Genomic DNA, 24,716 nt, shown 5'->3' with positions numbered 1-24,716 from the left:
CTGCAGATGAGAGGTGGGCATGGGACAAGTATGTGGGTAATCTGGACAGGTGCCAGAGGAACTGCTCAGGTCAGACTCTGATGACAGAAACCACTTTTAGTCGTTAAGAGTCTTCCTGGACTTTGGAATCATGGTGAAGGTATTCTCCAGATGGTTTCAAACATCTGTAAAAGCTGCCACACTGGAAGCAGCCTTGTGTAATTTGCTTTTTTTACTCACTATTATATTTGAAATTTATCAATATTGATGAATGTGGCTGTCATTCATTTATTTCAATCACCCCAAAGTACTTGACTGAGTGTATATAACATAATCTTCTTTTGTTGTTGTTGGTTATTACAGTTTAATAAAGCCTTTGTCTAGTAGAATATGCAATAAACATTTTTTAAGCACGTTTTATACAGATGGGTGTTTCTTTTTTAAGTATATAGTTACAAATGGGATTGTCGTATCAAAGTTATACAAAAGATTCATTTCATTACCTGATGTTAAATTGTCTGCAAAGAAGCTATGTCAATTTACCTTCTCACCAACAATGCACACAGTATGGAGATACAAAACCCTCACGATCCCTACCAGCGGGGAGGTGTGAAACCTTCACGATCCCTAGTAGGTTGGGAGGTATGAAACCCTCACAATCCCTAATTAAAAGTATGAAATCCTCACCATGTCTGGTGTGATGGTGGTGTTGGGGGGAGCCCTTATGATCCCAGAGGTCGGGATAGAACATTCACTTCTTCTCATGGGTTGGGGGTATGAAATGCCTGAGATCCCTGGTGAGTCTGAGCATTTGCTCCTTATTTACTGGCTGTCTGGTCTCCATGCACTGCCTATTTATGTCTTTTTGGTCTTGGGCTTGAATGCATAGCTGTCCCTGAGTTTGCTGCTCAAGGTTGGCTCTTGACTACTTGAGTCACAACTCCACCTCTGGTTTTTTGGTGGTTAGTCAGAGATGAGTCTTACAGACTTTCCTGCACTGACTGGACTGGCTTCAAACCACAATCCTCAGATCTCAGCCTCCTGATTAACTAGGAGTACAGCTGTGAGCCACCAGCACACAGCTTAAAACATGTTTAAAAAATTTTAAACATGCACGTTTGAGGATTAAATGTATGCCCTCGCCCATGCTATGCATGTTTCCTGCCTGAGCTATGCTGCAACCCTGAGGCCTAGTTTTCTGTACCCTGTTTAAGAAATACTCCTCTATCCTCAGTCATTAAGTCAATGCTATTTGATAAAATGAAAAGAAATTGATTTTGAGATAATTTTCCCACTGAATTATCCAAGGAAGTAGTACCACTGTTTGGCTAGTTCATTCTTGTTGTAATAACCCGTATCCCTTCTCTCTGGCTCCTCTCTCTCCCAACCTTTCTCTCTCTCTCTCTCTCTTTTTTTTTTTAAGAGATTGTTTTATTATTTTTTCTCTCTCTTTTTTTAAATTTATGTGGTGCTGGGGAATTGAACCCAGGGACTCATGCATGCAAGGCAAGCGCTCTCCCACTGAGCCACCTTCCCAGCCCCCTTTCTCTTTTTTTTTTGTAGCGCAGGGATTGAAACTCAGGGTCTTAGGCATGATGTAAAGTGCTTCAACCTAAGCTGTATCTCCAGATATTTTTTCTTCTGGTTTCTGAGACAGTGTCTATCTTTATATAGCCCAGGATGGCTTCAAACTTATAATCCTGCCTGTCCTTCTAGAAGTTTGATTTACAATTATGTGCTACCATTCTGATTCTAAAATTGTTCTATGTAACTATGTGGTTTTAACACCAAGGGATTGAACTTGAAGTTCTTTGCTCTCGCTCAGCATGCCTGCTTATGTCACTCTACGACTTGAGTTATGCCTCTATTCTGACATTTTGCTGGTTCACTGAAGAAGCAGTCTCTCAAATTCTGTGTGTTTGTGTGTGTATGTGTGTGTGTGTGCACGCACATACCTATTCTGGCTTAGCACTGTGACCTCCCAGGTCGCAACTTCCTGAGTAGCTAGGATGAAATGATTGGGAGCCACTGGTTCTGCGTTCAAACCCACAATTCTCATTCTGACTCACACAGGTGTCTGCCTGCACTGCTTCTCGTTTACTAGCTTTGGTGTGCTGCGGCCTAGCTGCCGTTTGTTCTCAACCCGACAGGTATGAGAGGATTAAGTGACGATGGCCACCACTGCCTTCATTTTGCTGCTGGACAGGTGAGCAGGACCTGCTTCAACTTTCCTCTTTTCTGACTCTTCTCAGCACAGGACAGTGGTCATTTCACTCCTGTGGTGGGGCTTGTTACCACCAAGCACAGCCAGAGAGGAGAGGATGCTGGCCCAGCGCACGGTGTCTGCCTGTGGGCAGCCGCTCCAGGGAGGTTGGGCAGAAGACCAAAGCCAGGCAGGGGTTAGGATGACATCTCCTCCCCCCACAGACATAATCTAGGCACCTGTGAGAGCTAAGCAACTTCTTTGAATCCCATGTTGCCTGTGGTTTGAAATTACAGTTACTTATTTTCTCAGTATGTGTTTTGCTATTTTTGTCTCCATTTCCCACCTCCTTGTTCTTCTTCTATTTTCAGTGTTGGATGTCAGAAAAGTTCAGTGATGGAATTATTTTTAAAATAAGGATTAAAGGATGCCATATGATACTTCAAGTTCTGTGGAAGAAATCTTAGAAAGACCTTATTATTGTGCAGGACATGTAGGGTTCTCACGACAGTTTGGTAAGAAAAGTCTCTACATTTAAATAAATGTCCTTCCTACAACTTAGAAAAAGCAACCAAGATCACCCCAGTAACTAATGGCAGACCTGGACTTTTCTCCACAGAAGGCTCACGGAGTCACGAGGTGGCAGGCTATGATGATGATCCCCCACAATTACGCGGTACAACACTGACATATCCAGAGCTCTTTCCTAAACCAGGTGCCGTGGCTCATACCTGTAATCTTGGCTTCTCAGGAGGCTGAGACTGTGCTTCAAAAACAGCCTTTCCAGAAAAGTCTGAGATGTTAACTTCCAATTAATGAGCCCCCTCTACAACAAACCCCTGAAGCCCCCAAAACAAAAACAAAAAGCCCCTGCTGCACTGGAGGCTCAAGTAGCAGAATCATAATGTAAGGCATCTTCTTTTTCTTTTTTTTTTGGCTGGTCGTGGGGCTTGAACTCTGGGTCTGGGCGCTGTCCCTCAGCTCTTCAGCTCAAGGCTAGTGCTCTACCACTTGAGCCACAGCATCACATCTGGCCTTTTCTGCTTATGTGGTGCTGAGGAATCCAACCCAGGGCCTCATGCATGCAAGGCAAGCACTCTACTACTAAACCACCATCCCAGCTCCAGGCATTTTCTATAATATAAAACTGGAAAAGTAGTGGATGTCTAAAGTCCCAGCTACTTGGGGGGTGGAGGTGGGAAGAACTCTTGAGTCTTAAGTTTGAGACCAGGGAAATATGTGGAGACAAGTAACTCCCCCTCCCACCCAGTTCATCTGTATTTGTTGTATTTGATGGAGCAAGCTGGATCTTAGTACACGCGTAGACATATGATCATTTAAAGTAGTGGCTTTTTAGTTCATTGGATTTAAGATGATCAGTGTGTTTACACAATACTTTCTGCAGAACAGGACTGGCATGTAATCCTGTGCATTTTAGCTATGTTCAAGAGTTCTGTTGATGCATTCAGTCATTACAAAGGTAGGCTAGAAGCCAGGTTCCCTGTTACTTACAATTAGCTGCTTGAGGCCCACGAAAGACTGCTCTACCGAGCCGGCGTTCAGGACCTGCCTCCTGGCTGCTGCCTTCTCGCCCAGGAAGCGAAGCATCAGGTCTTTAACTGCATCTCCCTGGGGGAATGTAAAGGAAGTATGTCAGGACAACACAATGTTCATGAAACTCAGCTAGCAGCACCCATAACTCAGGTCCCTTTCAGTTCAGGGGCGAGGAGAGAGTGGGGGATCTAGTACAGGAAAACACCAACGAGCCAGAGCTGAGTTGTTAATAAATGTATATATTTTAGAACTGCTCTTTGTCCCAAGGAGGAAGAGCACAGATTACCAGCGAGTGGGAGACACTGCCACTGGAGAGGGTTCTGAGGGCTGGGAGTCCTGCAGGGTGAGGATGAGGAGCTGTGGTCCCTGGGGGGAGAGTGCCCAGCAGAGGCTGGAGCACAGCTCTGCCCGGTCCTTGAAGACTCTCAGACCCGCCTCAGGAAAGTCTTTGGAGCAGCTGACGTGTGCGGCTGGAGAAGATCCATCAGGATGTCCCCACCCCTTTCATTTCTTGCCTACCGTTCTCTCAGAAACAAGATTATTTCAATCTACTGTTACTTTCAAAAATGGAAAAAAACTTAAAAAAAAAAAGCTACATCTAGGCTATGTAAGCAATAAATAAAAAACACCACTGCGGAAGCTGTCAATGCCTGCCTCCAGTTCTGTGGCCCAGCAGATGACAGCCGTGGCACAAGGGCCATGCTGGTTCCAGCTCCGGACTGCTTCTCCTTTCCAGTGCTCAGCCTGGTGTTTAAAGATGCTGAGACTTTGGGGGAGGGAGGGAGTGTAATTGAGGAGGTGGGAGGGAAGGGAGGGTAGGGGAAAAAACAAAGGAGGAGGCAACAATGCTTGATAGGAAATGTACTCATTACCTTGCTCATGTAACTGTAACCCCTCTGTACAGTATTTTCACAATAAAAAACTTATTTAAAAAAAAAAAGATGGGGGCTGGGAAGGTGGCTCAGTGGCAGAGTGCTTGCCTTGCATGCCTGAGGCCCTGGGTTCAATTCCTCAGCACCACATAAGCAGAAAAAACTGGAAGTGGCGTTGTGGTTCAAGTGGTAGAGCGCTAACCTTGAGCTGAGGAGCTGAGGGACAGCGCCCAGACCCAGAGTTCAGGCCCCATGACCGACAAAAAATAAATAAATAAAAAAAAAAGATGACATACTTGCATCTCCCTCCACTGGGGCAAAGAGCTAGACAGAAGCAGCAATTTTATAATTCCTGCTTTCAGAGAGTAACGTGGACCATTTGAAGTATCAGAGCCAGCGAAGTGACCGGGAGCGATGATTACCATAAAGGGAGAAGGCAGCCGGACGCCACGGCTCACACCTGTAATCCTAGCTACTCAGAGGCTGAGGTCTGAGCATCAGCCAAATTCAAAGCCAGAACCAGACACTCTGAGTCCATGAGACTCCTATCTTCAACTAGCCACTTAAAAGTTGTAAGAGGGGGTTTGGCTCAAATAGGAGAGTGCTGGCCTTGAGGAAGAAACTAAGTACAGCACCCACACTCCGAGTTTAAGTCTCAGTACTGGCACAGAAAACAAAAAAAACAAAAACAAGCAGGTCTCAGGAATACGACACACACGTGCAGCCCTGCTGGCAGCTTGGTGTGGCCAAGAGGCCACAATGTGTGCAAAGGGTTGTGAGTGGACACACTCTGTCCCCCAGGCCACTCACCTGACGGGTCCTGCTGTGCCCACCTGTCCTCCTGGCCCCGCGGAGGTGGTGGAGCTACTCCACAGCCTGGCTCCCATAATGCTGACCTTTCTACGACTGCAAATACCTACCTACCCTTAGTCACTGGACCCTGGGTTTTCCTGACAGTCAGCTCAGCCCATGGCAGAGGCATCAAAACCTTTCACCATTCAGATGAGACCACCCTGCCACGTGTTCAATGCACTTCCATAGGTCACATAGGTTATTGGCAAAGCAAGTTATCTGTGACCAGTTCTTCCATTTCAAGGTACTTTCTATGTTCCTACATTGACTGGAGGAATGTCTATGTATGAGAAAGTTTCTGGGACCCTGGAAAAAGTACAAAAGACTTTTAGTACTCATTCTTCACCAAAATCATTTGCTTTCTAGTTCTCTTTTTAAAAGATGTCATTGGATAGAGAAGATTTTATCTTTAAAAAAGTATTTGACGCATAAACGTTGTATATATTTGAGGAATACAATATCCTTCAACATGTGCATCCTGTGTCCTGTCACAATCAAAGGACGGAATCCCACCATCTAAACCGAGGAGGGGATGAAAACGCTGGTCACCAACCGCAGTGACCAGCATCTCGGTCCTTGGGAACTACCACTGCACTGTGCTCAACACAGCTGTGTTTATGAAGACCCCCCAGGTGAGCAAGCCTGTGGCACCTGCCCTTCTGCATCTGGGTTAGTGCATGTAGCACTGCATCCTCCAGGGCCATCCATGTTGTCAAGAATGATACCGTTTCCTTCCTTTTTATTTTCATTTTTTATTATTTTATTATTTGAGTTCTGGGGCTTGAACTCAGGGCCTGGGCACTGTCCCTGAGCTTCTTTTGCTCAAGGCTAGCGCTCTACCACTTGAGCCACAGCACCACTTCTGGCTTTTTCAGCTTATGTGGTACTGAGGAATTGAACCCAGGGCTTCATGCATGCTAGGCAAGCACTCTAACACTGAACTGCGTTCCCAGCCTCTCCTTCCTTTTTATGTTGACTAACAGTTCATTTTGTGAATATATCCCATTTTCCTCATGCATTTCTTCAGCGATGGACCTCAGGTTGGTTCTATACCTTGGCTTTCATGGGCAGTGCTGTGAAGAACTCAGGAGTGCAGCTCACCCGAGACACCGACTTCACCTCCTCTGGACCCATACCAAGGCAGAGTTGCCGGGTCCTATGGTAACTCTACTTTTAAGTTTTGAAAGAGCCTCTCCAAGTGTTCCACACTGGCTTACTAATTTACAATCCCACCCACACTCATTATCACTTGTCTTTAGTTATCCTAGCATCTCTTGGCGACTGGTGGCTTCTTCAGCTCAGATACAGACCTTCCTGAGAGAAACACTGTTCTCTACGTGGAAGCTAGATATATAAGACAAGGGCCCTGAGTCCTGTTCCTGCTGTTGGTGGGGATCTGACCTGTGCTGAACCACAGCACAGGAGAGTGAGCACGGCCAGGCTGCTCTCCCTGGTTCATGCTGGCAGCGTGCACTCATGGCCTCGCTTTCACGAGGGGAGTGATGCCTGGGACACACAGCTTCCCTGGGACTTGCTCAACCCACTCTGGTCTCAAGTTCCTTGTCACTAAAGGAGAAACTGGACACCTCTCCCTCCCTTTCCCTTCTCCTTCCTTCTTCCCATTTCCCCTCCCCACCAGCCTTCTTTTCTCCCATCTCTTTTCATTTAAAACTGAGGCCAGAACACTGGCTCACACCTATAATCCCAGGTAATCAAGAGGTGGAGATGAGGGGCATCACGGTAGCCAGGTGAGAGGTGAGTGAGTAACCAACCACCTCTATGTAGAGGCTGGCCAGGCCAGAGAGCAGCACGCCAGTCAGTCCAGGCACAAGTAGGGAGACTGCATTCCAGACAAGCCTGGGCAAAGCAAGCAAACAAAACCCAACACCTTACCTAAAAAAACAAACCAAAAAAACCCCCACTACATCAAAAGGGTTGGGGGCATGGCTTACACATCTCTTATTAAGGAACAAGACTATACCCAGAATTCTCACCTCAGTGTGTCCTTGTAAAGGAAATGGAAACTGGTAATTTAAGAATCCTCTTTAAATATGAGCCACAGATAAACGCAATTTAGCTACCACTTCCATTGCCTTTCATTCATATTATATAATTTTGAATATTACATAATCATTATTTTGCATCAGGACCTCAGTAAGATTCCTTTCCAATGGAATTGTCATGACTTTTAATGCCCTTGTTGAAATAAAAACCTCTACAAGTTCTGAAACCACTACGGTTTCAACCCAGAGTCTACACTCGCAGTTATAAGGTCTAGCTGCAGCTTGCATGTCTTTGGATGTGAAAGCACCGCATTCCATTTAGTCATAGGGTTTTCCCTTAGAATGAATCTCTTCCTATCTTCAAATGGGATTGGATCACCTTAAGTCTATGTATGTTTGTGGAGCACATGGGCAGCAAAGATGGCGCTGGGAGGGGGTTGAGTGGGCAGAGCCTAATTTACTGTAGAGCACATGGCCAGCCAAGATGGCTCTGGGAGGGGGTTGAGTGGGCAGACCCCAATTGATCTTCTGATCAGTGCCTAACCAGCCTGTGAAGGCTCAGGTGAATGATAGGGTGTGACCTTGACAGTGATTGGTTCCTCTTCCTCCCTTACCATACCACCCACCCTTGTTGTCTTTAAAAGGGGCTGCTCTCTGTTAATAAACGAGTTTTTCTACCTGCTGGATTTGGCTCCCCGCTGTGTCTGATTGTCTCCTGGGCTGAGGGAGGCTAGGGAACGGGTCAGCGCCTCACTTACCTTTCCTCGGACCCCGTCCGTCTTTCGTGGGACGGACGAAGACCCAACATATGTTCACAGGCTTTTTCTCCAGCATGAACTCTTCCATAATTTAAAGAAGGCTATAATGCACTCCCCCACCACCCCCATTTTCTGGTAGTACTAGGGATTGAACCCAGAGCTCTTTCTACAACTGCAGCACATTTTTGTTTCTGAGCCGCTCCTTTTGCAAGTCTGGCCTCCAACGTTTGATCCTTTCAATTTGGCCTCTAGAGTAATTAGAATCGTAAGATTTAATCCCAGGAATTCTGCGTTCATCTTCAGTTCTTGTCTTTTCATTTGTTTTCTATAAAATTAAGGTCAGCTGGACAGTGGCTTTCATCTATAATTCTAGCTACTCAGGAGGCTGAGATCTGAGAATCTTGCTTTGAAGCCAGCCTGGGCAGAAAAATCCCAGAGACCTTTATTAACCATTAAAAATTCAGAAGTGGAGTCGGGCACTGGAGACTCATGCCTGTAATCCTAGCTACTCAGGAGGCTGATATCTGAGGATCGAGGTTCAAAGCCAGCCCAGGCAGGGAAAGTCCATGAAACTCTTATCTCCAATAAACCACTCATAAAACTGGAAGCGGCACAGTGGCTCAAGTGGTAGAGTGCTTGCCTTGAGCTGAAGAGCTGAGGGACAGCACCCAGGCCCAGAGTTCAAGACCCACAACCAAAAACAAAACAAAACAAAAATTAGAAGTGGAGGTGTGGCTCAAGTATCAACCTTGAAGCAAAAAGCCAAGGGAGATCACAAAACCTTCAGTGTTTTAAGGTCAGCTTTCCAGCACTGAGTCTCTGTAGAGTTTCTTCTGAAAAGGCTCTAACAAAGCCTCCTCCTGCTGACACCCAAAAGGCCACTGGACCCATTTCCTCACTTCAGGGGTCTCCACGTAGCCTTCTTGTTTTCTTGTGTTGGTGAGATTATGCTATGAGAAAGGTGGGGCACTCAGCGCCTCTCTGCGTCTGAGAGCAGACAAGGCCACACAGATCTTGTTAGGCCTAGAGTTGTTGATGGACGGAAAAGTTGGATGCCAGTGTGCCTGTGATGGTCAGTGGTAGAAGTCTAATTGTTTTTTTTTTCTGGTGCTAGGGGTCAGACTCAGGATCTTCTGCATGCTAGGTAGGCACTCTACCTCGGAGCATCATTGGAAGCTTTAAGCTCGCTGTGACAATGCCATGTTGGCTTTATGTAGATTTGGGGGTTTCTGATTTGAGGACTTAGGGTTTAAACAGATAATGTTGGCTTTCCGGATGGAAATCCTGCAAAAGCCAAACTAGGGGAAGAGTGAGGGAAGGAGGAGGAGAACTGGACAAGACAGGAGCAGAAACGTGGCCTCAGTTTGCCTGTCAGGTTTCCAGACCTGCCACCAGGCTAGAGGCAGAGGCCCGTGGTATGGCCCCTAGAGCAGAGTCCTTACTGCAGAGGCCCGTGACACAGCCCCTAGAGCAAAACCAAGGATAAACACAAGTTTTTATGTTTGGGATACCAAATATAAGGGTCAAACATTTAAAGTATAGGTCAGTCTTAAGACCCTGAACTCAAGTAACAAAAGTGTAACAGCAAGAAGGATTAAGGACAAAGATAAGCACCTAACTTTGTATAACTTAAAGTCTGACACTGCCTTTGATGTCGAAGTGTCTCTCCCTTACAGAGGGTCCACAGTTAAGAGTGTGCCTCTGCCTTTCTGTTTTTTGCTTGTTCACTTACTCAATAAAGCTCTGCCAGGTTTTCTTACCATTATGATTTGTCCAGAAATTCTTATTCTTCGATCAAAGTCAAGGATCCTTAGTGAAAAGTCCCAATTTTAGAGGGAAATGTTACAAATCCCCTCCTGGACCTGGTGACACTTTCAGGTCCATCTTCCCAAAATGGAAGGAAGAGAAGTTTAAGTGTAGTATGCCCATGCACCCTGCCACAGGAAACCAATCCTACCTGCAATCTGGGGCAATACACCAACACTGGCATATAATATTAATGACTTAGGTGCAGCTTTTGGGCTTACATATGCTTGATGGGCAACAAAAATCACCATAAAGTTTGCTAGCTCTGCTTTCATTTTGTACACGTGTCCTTATCTCTTAAGTCTGTGGGCTGGTTACCAGCTTAGCTCTACACTTAAGCAGGTTAATATTTAAGGAGTGTCTGCCCTAAAATTGGTGATAAAGGTTTATTAGCCTTGTACTTAACCTATCTGGTCTTTTGATCTTTCAAGACTGAAGACCTCAAGTAGGAGTAACTGAAACATTGTACTTAGTTTTGGTTTTGGTTTTTGTTGGTCCTGGGGCTGGAACTCTGGGCCTGAGCACTGTCCCTCAGCTCTTCAGCTCAAGGATTGCACTCTACCAGTTGAATCACAGCACCACTTCAGGTTTTCTGGTGGCTTATTGGAGATAAAGAGTTTCCTGGCCTTTTCTGCCCAGGCTGGCTTTGAAGTGCGATCCTCAGATCTCAGCCTCCTGAGTAGCTGGGATGACAGGTGTGAGCCACTGGTGCCTGGCTAGCTTTTTTTTTCTCTTAGCTTTCACAACTGTCTTGTCCCCTTTCCCACTCCAGTCCAGTGGCCTGCAGTAACTTTGAATTCCAGGAACACTGACCTCTAGCCTTGCAGACAACCCCCCCCCCCCACCATGAGACGCGTCTCTGAAGACACCTTGCAGAACCAGAACTGGGGGTAATCATCAACCAGATCAAGGTTTGGCCCAGACTGATGAATTAAACTAGGGATGCTGGCTCAAGTCTGTAATCTTTTAATCTTGGCTATTTAAGAGATGCTCTGAGGCTAATACGGGCAAAAAGAAGTTAGTGAAGCTCTGTCTTGATCCATGGCTAGACACTGTGGCATGCACCATGCATCTATCGCTCTGCCTACGGAGGAAGCAGAATGACTGGAAGCCCCAGGAGGTACCGGTCATCCTAGTGAAGCAGGAAAGCACACATGGGAGAAGGCGGCCCGGGCTAGCCTGAGCATAAAGCTAGACCCTATCTTAAAAATAACCAATCCAAAAAGGTGGGGTAGTGGAGGTTAAACGCATAACACCTGCCTGAAAAGTTCAAACCCTAGTACTACAAACAAAACAAAAAGATCATCAGAAATGAATTATCCTACAAAGAGTAGAGTTACTTCAGAGTTATAATTATCATGTTGCTAGTAGATATTTCTATGACTCTTGAGTAGCAGCTTAAATACATTACAACATTGGGAAGGGCAATGGAGATCCTAATAACCTTCAGACTAAATAATGTAGACTCTCAGAGCAATCAGAATCTTAGGAACTGTAATCTAGTTAGGAGTTGCCATCCTTGGAAAGGCACTGCATGCATCAGACAGAAACTGATTAACAGGGCAGAGATGCTCTCCATCCTACCTGAATGTTGTCAAACTTGAGGCCTGGCATGGTGAGGTTCTCCTTGTCTATGAACACAGTGTTGTACTGCTGGGTTGCCACTGAGACCAGGACATCTCTGGTTCCCTGGCAGGGAAGCCATGCATCGTTCCTTCGGTCCATCTCACTCATGCTCAGGGCTGTGGCAAAGGGGTCATCGCTCCCTGCGAACACGGCCTGCATCTGTGCGAATGGTTTTGGAGACTCAGGGATTTCCAAAGAAGACGTAGAAACACCTGATTCGGATCTTTCCAACCCTGTAGAGTAAGACGGGTCGGCAGAGTCAGGTGAGTTTTCTCCCTCAGGGGCAGAGAGTGAAGATAAGGTGTCTGGAGCTGAAGAGCCGGCATTGGGATTACTGACAGAAATGAAAGTGGAAGTGGTGAAAGAGTCAAAGAAGTCTGAGGCCAGGGAGTTAGTGTTCATCGTATCACCAAAAAACTGACTCAGGCTGGGGCTGGGCTGGACCGTCTGGGGGGGGGTCTTGGCCGAGGCCTCACTGGCGCTGCTGAAGCTTGGCGATTTCACCATTTGAGACTCAAAGCCATCTTGCAGAAACAGGTGCTGCTGGGAAGGAGTTGAATTCCCCTGGCTGAAAATGGTACACATAGGCACAGGGTCATCTTTAGAAGAGGACTGACTGGAAGATACTTCTGAAACCTGTTCTTCGGGCTGAGAGTTCTCATCCCTGGGTAGCAGATCTCCTGTGCTAGCATCCCCAAATGTGGGGATGTCTTTCACCTCTTCCTGTGTGGAATCTTCTTTCAAAGAAGCTCTGGTATCAGGGGTCATGTCGGATTTGTCCTGAGCCGTATGGCCGTCATCAGCTCCACTGGTGCTATTCAGAAGGTCCATTTCTTCTTTCTCTGTAATGCTGGCCAGTCTATGATCAGTGCTGCCTTCTACAGGTTCCGCAACATCCTGCAAACAGCCAAGGTCACCTGCATCACCTTCGCTGTTATTAGGAGAGTCAGAAATGAGGACGCTCTCCATCATCTGCTCGTTAAGCTTGTCTACAAAGTTGTTGGAACCTTCTGATACGGTCTCATTCTCAGATCCAAACTCATCTCCACCGAGGTCAATGGTCTCCTCGTGATACAGAAGCTGCCCTGGTTCCTCCTGGGGCACCTGCTGCGGGCCACTTTGAACTGCCACCTGGGCCTGAGGAGAGTCCTCTCTGACCTTCTGGTCAGCATTCTCCATGGTTCCTGAGCAAATACAGTAACAAATCAACCATATTATCATCTGTTCCTGCCAATATTAAGCTACATTAAAAAAAAAAAAGGTAGTCTTGTAACATAGCCTCAAATTTGAGACTCTCAAGTGCTGTGCTTACAGGCATACAACACCAAGCCCAACTACTTTTGTTTTCAATTGCAGAAATGTTTATTGGCCTATAGAATCACATGATTCAAAATTTAAAAATTTTCTTTCTCTTTTTTTTAATTAGTTTGTGTTGGTTCTGGGACTTGAACTTAGGCTTGGGTCTGTCTCTGAGCTTTATTTGCTTAAGGTTAGTGCCACACCACTTGAGGCACTGCTCCACTTCTGGCTGTTTTGGTAGTTAACTAGAGATAAGAGTCTCATGGATTTTCCTGCTCATGCTGGTTTTGAACCTCGACCCTCAGGTCTCATCCTTCTGAATAGCTAGGATTATAGATAGGGGTGAACTATCTGTGCCCAGATTACTTTTTATGTTCTTGTGGTAAAATACACTTAAAACTTATCAACAATTTTCAGCGTCAATGTTAAGTGTATCAGTTGCTGTGCAACCAATCTCCAGGCCCATTAAATTACTCCCTTTATACCTGTTGCTGGGCTATTACCATCCTACTTCTCATCTGCAAGAATGTGACTAGATCTGATGTAGGGGGATTATTCAATGCCTTCCTGTAACGGATATATTTTGCTCAGTACAAGTTCCACAAAGTTCACTCATGTTGTAGCATGTGTAAAAATTTCCTTTTATGGGTGAACATTGTTTCATGTATGCAGCAATTTATTTATTTACGTGTTGGTCCTGGGGCTGAACTCAGGGCCTAGGTGCTGTTCCTGAGCTTTTACGCTCTACCACTTGCACCACATCTCCGCTTCTGGCTTTTTGCTGGTTAATTGGCGTTTCATACACTTTTCTGTCCTGGCTAGCTTTGGCCTACAATCCTCAGATCTGAGCCTCCCGAGTAGCTAGGATTACAGATGTGAGCTACCAGCATCTGGCTAGCATTTTGTCTGTTAATGAGCAACTGAACATGGGTGTGTGAATAAGCTCACTGTGATCCTGCTTCAATTTTTTTGGGTGTGTGCCTATGTGGTACTGGGCTTTGAATGCCACATTAGCCTGGCTGGACTAGTGCTCTACAATGAACCATTCCTCCAGCCCTACCTTTTGCTAGTTATCCTGGAGATGAAGTCTGTGGGTTTCTCTGCCAAGGCAGGCCTTGAGGTCTCGAGATCTTCTGGATCTCAGTCACCTGGCCCCGTTCTCTTTAATATGCACCCAAAGGTGGAATTACTAGGTCATATGGTAACTCTGTATTTCTTTAGAGCACTCCCAAACTTTCTCATAGCAGGGGGAATAGTTTACCTTCCTACCAAATAGCTCCAGAATCTTCACGTCCTGGTCCACACTTTTTACTTTTTCACGTTGGCCAAGCTTTTTGTGTTTAAACAGGACTTGTTTTCTTCCGTTGCTGTTTATTTGAGAAGGGGCTCCAGGGAGCTCCTGGCCTCTGCCTCCCCGCAGCGGACGCGGCCCACGCTTTGGGACCCCTGCACGCGCCTCACGAGCCCCCCTCCCCGCGCAGGCTGCCTCGTTCCCCGCGGGCAGCCCCGACCCAGGTCCGGGGAGAGGCGCGCTGCGGGCAACAGCTGGGCGACAGCCGCCGGCCGACCCCCGGCCCACAGCCAGTCCTGCGGGAGGCAGCGGGGCGCGGAGGCCTGGGCGCCCGGGCGGCTGGGGGACGCCCGGGACCGGAGGCCGGCTTCCGCGGAGGCGCAGCGCGCGGGCCACGCCGCGGGCCGGAGGCCGCCGGAGCGCCCGGGGCACGGCGGCCGCTCGGCGCGGCCCGACCCCTCGCACCGCCGGCCCGGCTCCTCACCTGCCAGCCACGGCGGAGACCCGCGTCCGGAGGAAGGCGACGGGGACCCGGAAGTAGATGGAGGGCCAGGATCCTCACCTGCCAGCCACGGCGGAGACCCGCGTCCGGAGGAAGGCGACGGGGACCCGGAAGTAGATGGAGGGCCAAGTCCCGCGTGGCTTCCGCGCCTGCGCACTTTGGTAATCCAAGCCGCGCCCAGTGCAGGAGACCCCGGCGAGGCACTGCTCACTTCATTTCCGGTCCGGAGGTGGGCGGGGCTTAAAGCCAAGGTGTGAAAGGGGCGGGGCGATCCCGGGTCTGGGAAACCAGGTGGGAAATTGCCTGCTGCCGGCCGGCTACCGACAAGTGTGCGGCGGGACAGCCCGGGAAGTGGACGTGGTTAGGCATGATGTTGGAACCCGGGTTTCCTGGAATTTGTCTGTTTCCTCATTCCCGCCCAGCATCTGTCGTGTTGCTAATAACAACATGGATGGCCCTCCTTGATTTCTTTTTTGTTTTTAGCCCCACCAGGATGCTCATGTCCGGGCCTCTGCTTTCTTGATTTCTGATGTAATCTTGGCAGAGACTAAAGGGGCTCTTAGGTCTGTGTATCTGCGTATTTGATACCTTGGGGAACTTCCGGAGACCCTGCTGATTCTTTGGGCCTTACCTCTAAGCCCCGTGCCAAGTTGTCAGAAGACAACTTGCGCAAAACCAGACCCAGATGCTTCGGGTGCAAAACTTAGGGATGGAAGGAAATGCTAATTAGCCACAATCCTGGAGGAGAGGTGCGCGGGTCCCGAACCCCAGGCAGAAGCAAGCCCCGGAAGATTCCAGGACACGGCACTCCCGCCGCGCGTCCCCTCTGCCGGCCAGCTCAGCCTTCGTGGGCGGGTGCTCCGCAGAAGAGGGGAGCCTCAGCATTCCGAGCCTCCAGTCCCCCGGGCCTGGGGCAGCGCTCTTCCCGACCAACTGTCCGGCCTGGTGCCGTGCGTGTCACCACGTACAGCCATGGTGCCACGCGGGGCGGGTGTCTCGCTGCCGTGCACGAGACAGCGCCTAGCTTCGCGCACCCGAGGCGGCTTGGCGGAGGAGGTGCTCGGGGTCCCCGGTCCATGACCACCGGGGCGGCCGTGCCTGGGTGGGGTGACTCTGGCCCGCTTGAGGCTGGAGCGAAGGCCTTGACGATGAGGAGGCCTGGATTGAGCTAGTCCGGCGGTGAAGCCGACAGTCTGAACGACTGCGTCGCTACGCCAATCACTCTCCAGCGCCCGCGCCCTAGGACCGCCCCTTCCCGCCCCTGCGGCCGCCCCGCCCCTTCCCGCCCATTTACTCCAGGTCCTGCCTTCGACTTCAGTAGGACCCTGCAGCCGAGAGCCCGGATGGAAGCTCTATGGGCATGCGTGAAAGTAGAGCTCCCTTGTCATTGGTCATCGCAGGGAGCATGTTGATGACGACATGAGGAAAACAGGAAGTGGGCCCCGCGGGCGCTGGCGTGGCCCGAGAGCGCCGCGGAGGAGCCGGTCGTCCCGGCCCGGAATGAGTGGAGCCGGGGACGCCCTGGCCAGGCGGGACGCGGTGGTTTTAGTCAGGGCTTGAGCGCTCGAGAGGAGGACAGGCCGCTTCCCGCAGCATGGAGGACGACGCCCCGGTGATCTACGGGCTGGAGTTCCAGGTGGGCCCCTCGCCGGGCGGCCGCGCGCCCCGCCCCGGCCCGGCCCTGGGCCCGCGCGGCCCTCGGTGGTCCGGGGGCACAGGGGCGACTCGCACCCCGCGAGCGCTCGTGGCCTGCCGGTTCTGGGCTCGGAGGAGTCGTCTGAGACGCCAGGGCTAGACGCGTGCGGGTGGGCAGAGCGAGGCCGGCGCCCGGGGCGTGGAGCGGGCGCCGCCGCCCCTCCCGCCAGCCCGTGCCCGCCGCCCCTCCCGCCAGCCCGTGCCCGCCGCCCCTCCCCGCCAGCCCCTCCCCGCCGCCCCTCCCCAGCCCGTGCCCGCCTCCCCTCCCGCCAGCCCGTGCCCGCCGCCCCTCCCGCCAGCCCGTGCCCGCCGCCCCTCCCGCCAGCCCGTGCCCGCCGCCCCTCCCGCCAGCCCGTGCCCGCCTCCCCTCCCGCCAGCCCGTGCCCGCCGCCCCTCCCGCCAGCCCGTGCCCGCCGCCCCTCCCGCCAGCCCGTGCCCGCCGCCCCTCCCGCCAGCCCCTCCCCGCCGCCCCTCCCCAGCCCGTGCCCGCCTCCCCTCCCGCCAGCCCGTGCCCTCCGCGCCCAGCCCGTGCCCGCCGCCCCTCCCCGCCAGCCCGTGCCCGCCGCCCCTCCCGCCAGCCCGTGCCCGCCGCCCCTCCCGCCAGCCCGTGCCCGCCGCCCCTCCCGCCAGCCCCTCCCCGCCGCCCCTCCCCAGCCCGTGCCCGCCGCCCCTCCCCGCCAGCCCGTGCCCGCCGCCCCTCCCGCCAGCCCGTGCCCGCCGCCCCTCCCGCCAGCCCGTGCCCGCCGCCCCTCCGCGCCCAGCTCGTGCCCGCCGCCCCTCCTCGCCGCCCCGTGCCCGCCGCCCCTCCCGCCAGCCCGTGCCCGCCGCCCCTCCGCGCCCAGCCCGTGCCCGCCGCCCCTCCTCGCCCAGCCCGTGCCCGCCGCCCCTCCCCAGTCCGTGCCCGCCGCCCCTCCCGCCAGCCCGGGCCCGCCGCCCCTCCCGCCAGCCCGGGCCCGCCGCCCCTCCCCGCCCAGCCCGTGCCCGGCGCTGCCGACCGCAGGTGCCGCTCCTTCTGGGCACGAGCTTGCTGAAGTGTTTTCCCATAATGCTCAAGAAGCTGGAGCTGCATCCCATCTTTTCTTTTCATTAAGGTTTTAGCTGGGTGCGGGTGGCTCTCGCCAGTCATCCTAGCTACTCAGGAGGCTGAGATCTGAGGACCGCAGTTCGAAGCCAGCCCAGGCAGGAATGTCCGTGAGACTCTTATCTACAGGAAAAAAAAAAAGATACTAAAGCAGAAAGTTGACGTGTTGGTCAAGTGGTAGAGGGCTAGGCTTGAGCAAGAAAGCACAGGTACCTCGCTCAGGTCCTGAGTTCAAAGCCCAGGACTGCCACCTCCCAGTGGCCCCTCCCCCCCCCGAAAAAGTTTTAAATGCTCACACGGAAGAATGACAGAGATGCACAGAACATTTTGGTCTCTTCTCTTATATTCCACTAATGCCAACATTCTAGGTCACTTTGACACATTTTCAAAGCTTAAAAGTGAACATGTGCAGAGTACAGTTTTGCCCGAGCCTCAACTTTATCTTACTTGTTTTTCCGTCATCTACGATTACTCTTCCATCCTGACTTTTCCAATGTGTGCTCACCATGATATCACATAGGGGGAACACAACACAGTTACAAACGGACGAATCCCTTCAGTGGCCTTTTAGAAGTTAAGCTGTGGTAGAGAGGGCTGTGGCAGGTGAGATGGAGGCGGTGTGTCAGTGAGGCTTGGTTGTCATCTGGTTCTGTAGACTTTCGTACTCCCTCTTCTTTAAGATGTGTGAGGTGATGTTCTGTAATCCAGAACTCTGAAGCCAGTGTTGAGTGAATTTTGAATTCAAGACCAGCAACATTCTGTCTCATAAACAAATGGAAGTTTTTTAGAAATCATGATTAAAATTAGCAGGCCCCTGAACACGTCCTTCCAATTTAGCTGACTATTTGAGACACCACTGTAGGAGGGCTTTTCAAACTGCACCGTCTTAAGAGTTTTATCTTCTATAACTCCATTTTGGTTCTGTGACTCCATCTTAAAGGACTTCATCCCCTAGAGACTTGTTCCTTATAGTTTAACATTTAAAGATATATGTAAGCCATTGTTCTGTTTCTAGGTAACAATCATAGTAATGGGTTATAAAAGTGATCATAGAGGGCTGGGAAGGTGGCTCAGTGGTAGAGCGCTTGCCTTGCACGCATGAGGCCCTGGTTTTGATTCCTTAGCACCACATAAGCAAAAAGAAAAAAAGCCGGAAGTGGCGCTGTGGCTCAAGTGGTAGAGTGCTAGCCTTGAGCTGAAGAGCTGAGGGACAGCGTTCAGGCACCATGACCAGACCCCCCCCCCCCCCCAAATGATCATAGAAGCTTCATGGTTACAAACATGTTACCCTGCTCATGATTGCTTACAGCATTGTTTTAGCTTCTGTAACTTCATGCTTGGCTTGCACCTGTAGGGACTTTCCACCCCTGAGAGAATAAGGGGGGTGGGCTTTCCGCTTTAAAGAGGCCATGAGACCAAGCTTGGCACTGCACTTTTTGGGCACCCAATTGCCTGGTGTAGTTCTGGCTGGTAATAAAGATTTCTTTTGGCTGTACTCTGTGTCTGCGTGGTCTCTTCAGTGTTTTCCTCTTCAACATCACTTTCAACTTTTTCCTCCGGGAAAACAAATTTTAACAGTATTCGTCAAGATTAAGCCAATATGTTTACACATAAATACTATCAAAATCCTAAAAAAAAACTAGGATCATGCTAACTTTAAATTTCTCCTCTCCCCTCTGCCCTCCCTCCTCCCTCCTTCCCTCCTCTCTCCTCTCTTGCCTCTCGCCTCTCTCCCCTCGTTTGTCATTGGGCTTGAACTCTGGGTCTGGGTGCTCTCCCTAGCTAGCACTCTACCATTTGAGCCACAGCACCAGGAAGTAAGAGTCTCATAGACTTTCCTGCCGGGGCTGGCTTTGAACCATGATCCTCAGATCTCAGCCTCCTGAGTAGTTAGGATTACAGGTGTGAGCCACCAGCACCTGGTATAACTAAATCTCTTTAATGATCCCAAAAAACTTAAACTTGTGTACCTGGGGAAAAATGGTGTCACATGGGATTAACTTTGTTTACTGCGAGATAACAAGTTTGACCCTGTTACCTACTGAGGCCCTTTTAAAGAACTGTGCACTTTAATTTCTGTCCCACGTGCCTTTTTAGCTCTTGGATAAAATCTGTTAATTGGATCACTTACAATGTAATCTGGAGATGTGCTTCCTTACGTAGCCTCCAGTAAAACTCCTGAAACAATTTAAAACAGTTTACTGTTTGGGAAGAACCTGATGCCTGACTCCATCTTTAAGCTAGTAACCATCTTGTAACGTATAAGTTATACAGCTGACCAGGAGCCCGACCTGGGAATGAACAGAAGAAGCAATTTCCAGGCAACTAGGAATATAAACAATCCTTGGGTGCTGGAGGGCCTGGTGACCCAGCAGTCAGGCCCTAGGCAGTGTTTGTTTAAGAAAGGAATCCTGCAGTGTAGCATGTATCTCCTTGAGACTCCCTGTGGTGCAAGCCAACCAGTTTAAAGTATATCAGACCTCTGATCTAACCAACAACCTGTTTCTGGTCCTTTCCTGCTTTGTAGTGTGCCAATCATACTATAGAATTGTTTTATGATTTTCCCGTCATGTGTAATAATTTTTTATAAGATGCTATGATGTATACAAAGTCCCTGCCTTCCCTAAAAAGTACTGTAACCCTGGGCTCAGGGCCTCTTAGCGTCACCAGTTACCTGGTGCGTGGCTTGAGCTTGCAATAAAGACTCCTTTGTTTTTACATTGGTGACGGTCTCTGGTGGTCTTTTGGGTAAGGATTTCCGAATTCGGTTTTACATTTGGGTGTTTTGGTTTTTCTAGTTATATAAATATTGTTGACATGATTGAAGTAGGTGGTGTCTAGACTTGCATTTTTTGGTATAAACTTATTTTTTCTGTAGCTTTCAACTGGTCTTATTTTCCTTTGTGTTTTTCCCCCCATATGTTACTGGTGGTGCTGTATGTTGTCAGTGCTGCAGATTCAGGGGAAGGAACTGTGGGACAGGCAAGGCAGGGCTTTCACCTCCCAGGGACCTCTCTGGCACAGACCATGGTACCACAAGAATCCAGGGGACAGCTCTACCCTTTTCAACTCGCAGACCTCCTGCAGTGAGACTGAAGACCTTCTTTTCTGTCCTCAGTTCTCCTGTTGCCCACTTTGGCATTTGCTTAGTAGTTATACTGGGGATTGCAATGGATGCCGAGCTGGGCTAACCCACATTAGCACCACAGACCTTTCTTTGTGCTCTTGCCATATAAATGAGAGCTTCAGACATTGTGTGTTCATCAGCATTCGTGGGAGTTATCTTTAAAACCAGATAGGAGGGAACCAAGCATTGGTGGTGGCTTGTGCCTCTAATCCTTGCTACTCAGGCAGTTGAGATCTGTGGATAGCAGTTCAAAGCCAGCTCACGCAGGAAAGTCCATGAGACTCTTATCCACAATTAATCACCAAAAAAGCCCTAAGTGGAGCTGTGGCTCAAGTAGTAGAGTTCTAGCCTTAAGCAAAAGATGTGCAGGGACAGTGCTCAGGCCTTGAGTTCAAGCCCCAGGACCTGCCCCTACTTACAAAAAAGTCAGATCGGAGGAGAAAGCCCATTTTGTATGGGTGCTTGTTTCACAGATGAAAGCATAGAAGTATAGAGGTGTCATGTGACGGGACTGTGGTCACACAGCTATCAAGGGGTAGAGCTAGTGTGTGAGGACTGTCTGTCCCTAACCCTTGGGACCACTCCTTCAGTTTTTTAAAAAAATTATTCAATATTATTATTATTTTTTTTTCCCAGTACTGGGGTTTGAACTGAGGCCTGGACACTGTTACTTGGCTTTTTCACTCATGGCTGGTGTTCTGCCACTTGAGCCACATCTCCACTTATGGCTTCTTGGTGGTTAAAGCCAACTGGGGCTGGTTTGAATTGTGATCCTCAGATCTCAACCTCCTGAGTAGGATTACAGCTGTGAGCCACCAGCATCTAACTCCTTTTGAATTCTGTCCATGTGATTTTGTCTTATTGTGTAACTGGCCTTTTAAAAAAAATTTAAAGTTAGGCATTGTATGTGATCAATTTTTTTGGATGTTATCCTGTAGAGGACTTGTTTTTGGCAAGAGCTCCTGGCCTAGGTGCTCTGTCCTTCTGCTCAGTCACCTCTGTTAGATCAAAGACAGAAGATGTGCAGCCACTCTAGCTCTAGTTTTCTTTATTCTCAGCCCCTAAACTTTACTTGCTACTAGCTTTACTTTCTCCTGCGTGGGTCTCTATGTTGTGTTTGTTTTTCTTTTTAATTTAATGTTAAGCCTCAAAGTCTGCCATAGCTCTTCTCAGCTTCAGTCTTCCAGCCACATTTTCCAAGCTGACAAATTCCTCTAGGTGGGAAGGAGTAAGATGCTGGACTTCACAGGCTTGCTTTCTTTCCAGGTTCTGAGGCCATGAGATTAATAAAGTGTTTTATTTAGTGTCTAAGTTGTGTTTAACTTTCCACTTTTCTGCAAGGAGTTGGTTTAAACTGCCTGCGTAACTATTGCTGGAAGTCATTTTCTGCTGTATTGTTTTGTTGTAGAATAATTTAACAAATATATTATTGCTGATATATGGTTTTATTAAACAGTTCTAACTATTTTACGTAAATACTTTGTATCTTCTTATTTTTTGTACCCATGCACTTACCCCATGTACAGGTTTGAAATGGAATTGTGTTAGAAGTGTGTAATTTTTTCCAGGTACTACTATTTTATCTTTCATCTGCATTAGAGGAGATAAACTGCCTTTTTGGTTTCCATGACATCTTTTCTTCTCTCCTGCAGGCCCGCGCTCTAACACCTCAGACTGCAGAAACAGATGCCATTCGATTTTTGGTTGGGACACAGTCTCTTAAATACGACAATCAGGTAACTATTTCTGAAAAATGGATACATGCTAATTGCTAAGCTTATACTTAGTTTCATAACCAACTTGTTTGGATCTTGAATTTTTTTTTGGTCGGTCATAGGGCTTGAACTCTGGGCCTGGGCGCTGTCCCTCAGCTCTTCAGCTCAAGGCAAGAGCTCTACCACTTGAGCCACAGTGCCACTTCCAGTTTTCTGGTGGTTAGTTGGAGATCAGAGTCTCACAGACTTTCTGCCCAGGCTGGCTTTGAACTGTGATCCTCAGATCTCAACCTCCTGAGTAGCTAGGATTACAGGTGTGAGCCACTGGTGCCTGGCATCTTGAATTTTTTTTTTTTTTTTTTTTTTTTGGGTCCGGTCGTGGGGCCTGAACTCTGGGCCTGGGTGCTGTCCCTCAGCTCTTCAGCTCAAGGATAGCGCTCTACCACTTGAGCCACAGTGCCACTTCCGGCTTTTTTCTTTTTGCTTATGTGGTGCTGAGGAATCAAACCCAGGGCCTCATGCATGCAAGGCAAACGCTCTACCACTGAGCCACCTTCCCAGCCCGTATCTTGAATTTTTTAAAGCAACATATGAGAGAAAGTTTAACGTCACACAAACAAAATAAGCTTTTATTAATTAATTTATTAATTTTAAACACGCTAATTTAAACTTACTCCATTTTAGTGTTTGTTTAGGGGTTTTGAGGTCGTGTAGGATTTCCTACACGAAATGGGGGTGTTTTTAGTTGCTCCTAGCACTCTAGCTAGCTGAGCCAGGTGGCACTCAGTGAAGTGTAGGGCTCCGAGTTGTCACGGCTGTTGATCGAAGTGGGCATACAGGATCTTACACAGTTGTTGATATGAGCACTGTAGTAGACACTTGTGAGCTTTGGATTCAGTTGTTGCTGAGGGACCTGAGCAGGTGGGTGGATCTTGCTGGGCTTTGTTTTCCTCATTGCTATAATGGGGGTAAAATCATCTACCAGATATGCCTCACAGAGACATGAATTGTGGCCTTGCCCTCACACCAGTAAGATGTACGTAAAGTCATGTAAAAATGGTGGAAGGCAGGTACCAGGCACTGTTAGACACGGGAACAGGGCATGGCGTTACCTGTCAAGGTGTGCTCATGCTGGATAGGGCTGAGGGGAGCCCGCACTCTCCCTTGTGTTCCTGAGTGACTTCACATTGACAGTCTTTAGGGCAACTCTTGATGTTTGACATATCTGGTAGTTTTTAAAATTCTTATTGTTTTCTTTTCTAGTCCTGGGGCTTGACCTCAGGGCATGGGCACTGTCCCTGAGCTGCTTTTGCTCAAGGCTAGTACTCTATCACTTGGGCTACAGCACCACTTCTGGCTTTTTCTGTTTATGTCGTACTGAGGAATTGAACTCAGGGCTTCGTGCATGCTAGGCAAACACTCTACCACTAAGCCACATTCTCAGCCCTTTATTACTTTTTATTATTTTTAAGTAGTGGAAAAGATTACTACTTACCATGTCAGTTTATTTTTCAATACTATTAAAAATATTTTATCTTTTACATAGTTATACAAAGGAATTTCAATTCAACATGTTAATTTATAATAAAATGCATCTTGATTAATGTCACCCTTTCTGAATAGATCTTTTCCTATACAAAGTGAAAGCTTTAGAGAATGGAAAAAGGGAGTAATAGAGTAGTTGTTTTTTTTTTTGATTAGCCTATATATATGTCAAAGTAAAAGCTAATAGGAACTCATGAATTAAAAACTAACTACGGTGATCTACAGTAAAATAATTCTGAGTAACTCAGTGCCTGGTTTTATCAGCTGTTTGGCAATGATAATTTTCCTTTAGTCCTGTGTGAACCAAAGCAGGGTCTTATGTATTATTTAAAAAACACTTTACGGTTGGGCTGGAAAGGTGGCTCAGTGGTAGAGTGCTTGCCTTGCATACATGAGGCCCTGGGTTCGATTCCTTAGCCACCACATAAGCAGAAAAAAAAAAAAAAGGCCAGAAGTGGCGCTGTGGCTCAAGTGGTAGAGCACTCTCCTTGAGCTGAAGAGCTGAGGGACAGTGCCCAGGCCCCACAACCGGACCAAAAAAAACCAAAAACATTTTACGGGCTGGGAAGGTGGCTCAGAAGAGCTGAGGGACAGTGCCCAGGCCCAGTGTTCAGGCCCCACGACTAACAACAACAACAACAACAAAAATAAATAAAAAACACTTTACAATTTTCCATTCTACCTCCTAAAAACTGGGAAGTTGCTGGGCACAGATGGCTTATACCTGTAATCCTAGCTACTTAGGAGGTTAAAATCTGAGGATTGTGGTTCAGAGCTAGCCTGATTAATCACCAGAGGGGTTGGGTGG

At 48.7% G+C, this 24,716-nt stretch overlaps 2 protein-coding genes across 4 annotated transcripts in view; one reads left to right on the top strand and one right to left on the bottom strand.

The window, feature by feature from the left end:
- The window catches only part of Trappc12 (trafficking protein particle complex subunit 12), a 60,920-nt gene extending 46,105 nt beyond the window's left edge, over positions 1-14,815 (bottom strand). Inside the window, exons 1-3 of one of the 2 annotated variants that reach the window (XM_042680860.1) lie at positions 14,806-14,815; positions 11,612-12,837; positions 3,695-3,811 (exon numbers count right to left, since the gene is read on the bottom strand). In XM_042680860.1, coding sequence (XP_042536794.1) covers positions 3,695-3,811; positions 11,612-12,832 — 1,338 coding nt within the window. In that variant the 5' untranslated portion in view covers positions 12,833-12,837; positions 14,806-14,815. Of the gene's footprint in view, positions 1-3,694; positions 3,812-11,611; positions 12,838-14,727 lie in introns of both variants that reach the window. The other variant, XM_042680859.1, reaches the window with a different exon arrangement.
- Positions 14,816-16,198: 1,383 nt separating this feature from the next.
- Eipr1 (EARP complex and GARP complex interacting protein 1) overlaps positions 16,199-24,716 on the top strand; it is a 139,388-nt gene continuing 130,870 nt past the window's right edge. For both annotated transcript variants that reach the window (XM_042680862.1, XM_042680861.1), the window contains exons 1-2: positions 16,199-16,381; positions 22,301-22,384. In XM_042680862.1, the coding sequence (XP_042536796.1) occupies positions 16,340-16,381; positions 22,301-22,384 (126 nt within the window). In that variant the 5' untranslated portion in view covers positions 16,199-16,339. The remainder of the gene's footprint in view (positions 16,382-22,300; positions 22,385-24,716) is intronic.

Source organism: Dipodomys spectabilis, unplaced genomic scaffold (assembly GCF_019054845.1).
Source record: "Dipodomys spectabilis isolate Male_0828 unplaced genomic scaffold, ASM1905484v1 ptg000066l, whole genome shotgun sequence".
Classification (NCBI taxonomy): Eukaryota; Metazoa; Chordata; class Mammalia; order Rodentia; family Heteromyidae; genus Dipodomys; species Dipodomys spectabilis.
Note: the sequence above shows the minus strand (reverse complement) of the source record. Positions and strands in the feature narration are given on the sequence as shown.